Source organism: Zingiber officinale, chromosome 4B (genome assembly GCF_018446385.1).
Source record: "Zingiber officinale cultivar Zhangliang chromosome 4B, Zo_v1.1, whole genome shotgun sequence".
Lineage (NCBI taxonomy): Eukaryota > Viridiplantae > Streptophyta > Magnoliopsida > Zingiberales > Zingiberaceae > Zingiber > Zingiber officinale.
In genome coordinates this window covers 128,023,495-128,028,456 of record NC_055993.1, presented here as the reverse complement: position 1 = coordinate 128,028,456, position 4,962 = coordinate 128,023,495, and the positions used below count along the sequence as shown (strand labels likewise).

At 41.1% G+C, this 4,962-nt stretch overlaps 1 protein-coding gene across 1 annotated transcript; it reads left to right on the top strand.

The window, feature by feature from the left end:
* Window positions 1-714: 714 nt before the first annotated feature.
* Window positions 715-4,560, top strand: LOC121976618 (E3 ubiquitin-protein ligase RMA2-like). The gene is made up of 2 exons (XM_042528862.1): window positions 715-867; window positions 3,794-4,560. The coding sequence occupies exon 2, from the start codon at window positions 3,794-3,796 to the stop codon at window positions 4,454-4,456; it is 663 nt and encodes a 220-aa protein (XP_042384796.1). The 5' UTR covers window positions 715-867; the 3' UTR covers window positions 4,457-4,560.
* The last annotated feature ends 402 nt before the right edge of the window (window positions 4,561-4,962 follow it).

The window sequence follows — 4,962 nt, the reverse complement described above, 5'->3', positions numbered from 1 at the left end:
AGGGTTGGCAACCCAACTAGCCTCCTTTTGCAGGATTTTTCAGTTGAAATGGGAGAACATCCTGTTCAACTGGAAAAACATTGCCCAATAGTTTTTTTTTTCATTATGCCTCAGATCTAAACCATAACCCACCAAATCAAACCAAGAGGAACTAAAACTAGAAGACGTGGAGAAATTGGAATCCAGATCCATTCTTTTGGGCGAAAGAAGCGAATTAAAGAAAAAACAAGGGGAAAAAGGCAATAATAAAGATTTCGTCTCACCTGTGTCAAGTCTTTGCTTCCTAGGGCTACTACGAAGGGAGCTACTACCAAGGTGATCCTGTGGTCGAGAGACGTACCGTCTAATGCCACCTCGATAGAGATCGGGAAGAAGAAGCGGAGCGAGAAGGGGGTGAAATTGGAAACGGCTTAGGGTTCCGATCGAGGATCGGGAAGAAGAGTAGTCGATGTTCAAGAATCGAGACCGCATTCTCCGTCGCCGTCTTCCTCTTTCCCGTTGACAGAGGCGGTTCTGCGCGCTTCGTTGAAGTGGAACGGGTTTTTATAACCACAGCTGGATGCGTTAACGGGCCGTATGCAGGTAAGGCACGCTGAACAAAGCCCGGCCCGGCCCGGCCCGATATTTATATATTTTTAATAATATTTTTTTTAGAAAAAAAACATTAAAACCTTTAATTAATCAGTTATCTTTATTGTTATTATCGTGTGTCAAGCGAAGCTGGCAAAGAACCGGCCCGCATCCTATCAACCACTCTTCTCCTCATCTCCCATTCGCCGCTTCATTCATCGCCGAATTTTGAACCCTTTTCCTTCCTGTTATCGTCGCACTGTCAACTCTTCTGGGAAATCGAGGAGGAGGAATAAGGTTAGAGATTTCGCATAGCCATGACGGAAAAAAATTCCCAAATTTGAGCTTTTCCGTCATTGTTCTATCATTTTTCTTCAAGAGCAGTTTTCTCTGTGGGTTTCTTATGATGAAGTTATCTTGTTCTTAATTCATGGATTTGATTTCTTTGAGGCTGCCGTGCTTTCTTCTGGTGATGTCTCTGGGATTCAAGCTCTCTCGTTTGTGTCTGAAATCTCTAACTGCGTAGATTATTTCTTCTTTCAAAAGAATGGGAAAGTTAATATTTCATTTTTCTTCAAGAGCAGTTTTCTCTTTGGCTTTCTTTTGATGAAGTTATCTTGTTCTTAATACATGGATTTGATTTCTTTGAGGCTGCCGTGTTTTCGTCTGATGATGTCTCTGGGATTCAAGCTCTCTCGTTTGTGTCTGAAATCTCTAACTGCGTAGATTATTTCTTCTTTCAAAAGAATGACAAAGTTAATATTTCAGTATCTGGATTTGTAAATTAAGAGATGAAAATGAATTCAAATCCAAGTGGTGGAAGTCAGTTTTGGTTTCCCATTGTCTTTCAGATCTTCCTTTACGGTGGAGAGCTGCTTTATTGGTTTTGGTGATAGACTTTGATATGATCCAGAAACAAATTTATTCAAATGAATCTTTCCACTTGAAATTATCTTCCTCGAATGAGTCATATTAGGAATTAAAGCTTATCTTTTCGTTGTTGATAAGACATCTTTCGAATGCCTATATCATGTAGTCCAGCAATCAATCAGTGAATTAATTTAGTAAGTGAATAAATTAAGACCTTTTGCTATTGGAGATCGATGCTTTCAAAATGGTCATTCCCTTTTATCTGATTTCCTAGATGCATCTTTAGAAGTGACTGATTGTAAATTTGCATGAAGAATTTCAGCTAAATAATATTCACAGTTGACTATATCCTTCCTGCATGCTTCAATCTAGATAAGTTCATAGTTTTTATATTTATATCTAAGAATTTTCTTCATTGATGTTGGCAATTTTCTCCTCTTCGATTTGTTTTATTAATCTGTCCTTGAGTGATACAGTATGTACTCATTTTAAACAAAGTTGCTGTCCCTGGGGTTATGGTGCCATGGTATGACATCTAGGTTGTCACCCAGGCACCCGCGGTTCGATACCCAACTATGGTGTATTTGTTGAAATTTTTCCTCCAAATGAGGAACGCAATCAAAGGATGTTGGGCTTTTGGGCTACCACCATGTGCGCTTCCCAATTTACCTTGATGGTCGGTGGAAAATTTCCGTGGGACTGGGCCGGTCACCCAAAGATAGTCAATGAGACTAACTGAGTTTATTATTTTAAACAAAGTTGCTATCAAGATTAGAAATTGAGTAAATTTACCATTCTCATTTCCCTTGACTAAACCTAACTTCTTTGGATTTTTCTTTACTAATTTGTTTGCAGTAAAGAAACAACTGTTTTCATTACCTTGGCCTGTGTTAACAACGATGCATTACTTGTTATTATCTCCGGCACATCAACTTCTCATCTTCCTTGTTCTTATTAGCATCTTTGTTAAACATGATGCTGAGGTCTGATAAGGAGCCAATCCAGTTCTTATTTATGCTTGCTCAGGATTTTTTTGGTGAAACAGTTTGATGAACTGAAGATTTAGGAATTTCACACTCTTGACAAATTGTCTTTATTATATTTGAGTGTTTTTGGTAAAATCTACTTTATGAACCAAAAAAATTGTGGGATTCACTTTCCTGATAGCATGTCCTCATGTTTGCGTGTCTCAGTATCATCTAGGCCAATTTTAGCACAATTTGATCCAAAATATTGTTCCTCAAGCATATTTCTGGTGAAACAACTGACGAAGAATAATAGTTTGGTATACCGAATGGGAGTGGATCCAAATAGGCTGAACTCAGAATCCTTAGCAGGGTCCCAAGTTAGGTCTTCGCCTTGAATTCAACTGTTGATTTGTACAAAGAATCTATTCCTTTTTCTCCCTACTTTGATCGCACAAAGCACTGGCTTCCTTGGATTTTAGCCTGTCTAATCCTTGTTCTCGTGGGTGGTAATCCTGTTTTTGCAGTCCAGTGGATAGAATTGAATAGATGGCGTTTTTTTTTTAATCTATCTCCTTATATAGGCCATTGAACATTGCATACGTTAAGCTCTCTTACCTTTCTAATAGCCTTTCCCATCACTCCATCTTGCCCTCATCAGCCTTATCGCTTCTCCTCATTATGATCTCCATTAAATTTTGTCCTAGTGCAGGTCGCTCTCACCTCACCCATTATTTTGCCAATTTATTGTCTTTTCTAAAAATATAGCTGTTTCATGCTGTAAGAAAACCCCACTTGTTTGACTCTTATCTTGGTTTCTAGTGGTGGATATGGTTGATTATCAGTTCAGTAAGAAATTTAAGTTAGGTTTTAACTGAGTTTGAAACTATAGTGATAAAATAGATAATCACAGAGAACCTACTAACATTTACCAATTTTTATATATATTTATGCTAAAGCTAAACCTTAATATTTTGGCTCGGCTAGAACAATTTGTATAGGTTTAAACTGAAGTTGAAGGTAATACTTTTACCTAGCATGTCAATTAGAAAATCAAATTGATAAACTAATAAATCCATAAAATGATTTTTTATTTATTCTTTTGGGTCTGATTCATAGATTTTGAGTTATAAATGCTTACCCTACTTCTTTCATTATTGTCTGATAACTGAGCATCTTCTTGTTCGTATCATTGTTCCATATGTTTCAACGACTTTTCTTTAAGCTAGAAATAGTAGAAGTTAGATGTATGTGACGCTTCTTGTTCATCTTTTAACAATTTTTTTATTTTGCAATCAAAATGACATTTTTGATAGCAATAATGAGAATATTTAGGGAGTTGTTGATAATTTTCCATAAATTTGAGATTGAGAGATCATACGCTTCAGATGGCAGTGAACAAAGCGAGTGCGAGTTGTGGCCATTGGGAGCAAAAGATGGAGCCAGAACGCGCAGCAGAGGAGCAGCAGGGCGCTGACACCGGCACCGACGCTGCCGCCTCGATCGGCGGTTGCTTTGACTGCAACATCTGCCTCGACTTCGCCGCCGACCCGGTGGTGACCCTCTGCGGCCACCTCTACTGCTGGCCCTGCATCTACCAGTGGCTGCAGCAGGACGACGGCGCTGCCCCGCGGCAGTGCCCGGTGTGCAAGGCCGTGCTCCTCCCGAGGAGCTTCGTCCCGCTCTACGGCCGCGGCAGTCACGTGCCCACCGCCGCTCACCGGAACCGGGCATCAAGCGACGTGCCCCGTCGGCCCTCCTTTCGTCACGAGGCCACGGCCGTCGGACTACAGCAGCAGCAGCAGCAGCAGCGCCGTGTTCCGTCTCCGACTCCGCCGCCGCCGCTGCGGGCGATGCACTCGACGTCGGTGGAGGTGCTGTGGGGGATGGCGGTGGCGGTGCTGCCGTGGGTGTGTCGTCGGGGCTACGAGAGCCCGTACGGCGGCGGGAGCGCGAGGGCGAGAAGGCGGGAGTTGGCGGTGGAGCGGACGCTGCACCACATTTGGGTCTTCCTCTTCTGCTGCGTCATGCTGTGCCTGTTCTTGTTCTGAGAGCACAACAACCCTCCAATTTGCTCAGGCTTTTGTACATTGACAACCAAAAAAAAAAAACAAGCTGAATCTATCTATATCGTCATCTTGATGTATCAATCAAATATTATGTTCTTGATCCAGAATCCGATAGCCTTTCTCATTGCATGTATCAACTAGCTAGCATACTCGACCAACACCAGATAGAGATGACGGACGGGTTGAGACAGCATGCCTGGCTCTATCGCATCGCGTCGTGCCCGACATAGATTCAGCATGCTTCTCTGTCTTGTCTAGCTCATATAGTTTAACAGGTTGTGTCCTTCAGTCGCTATAGATAATTTCACTCGACGCATCAAGTTTATTCATATCAAATCCGTCACTAACTTGCTTAGCAATTCTATTTATTCAATTCATTCTTTTTTTTTTTTTTTACTTTCTAATTTTTTCCCAACATTTTAAAAATGTTCTATGTTCATTTTAGCATTTCACTATTATCAGTTAGAGCATCCATCTCAGTTAATCTA

Coding starts and splice junctions, on each gene's coding strand:
- LOC121976618 (XM_042528862.1), top strand. CDS start 3,794: ATGGCAGTGAACAAAGCGAGTGCGAGTTGTGGCCATTGGGAGCAAAAG.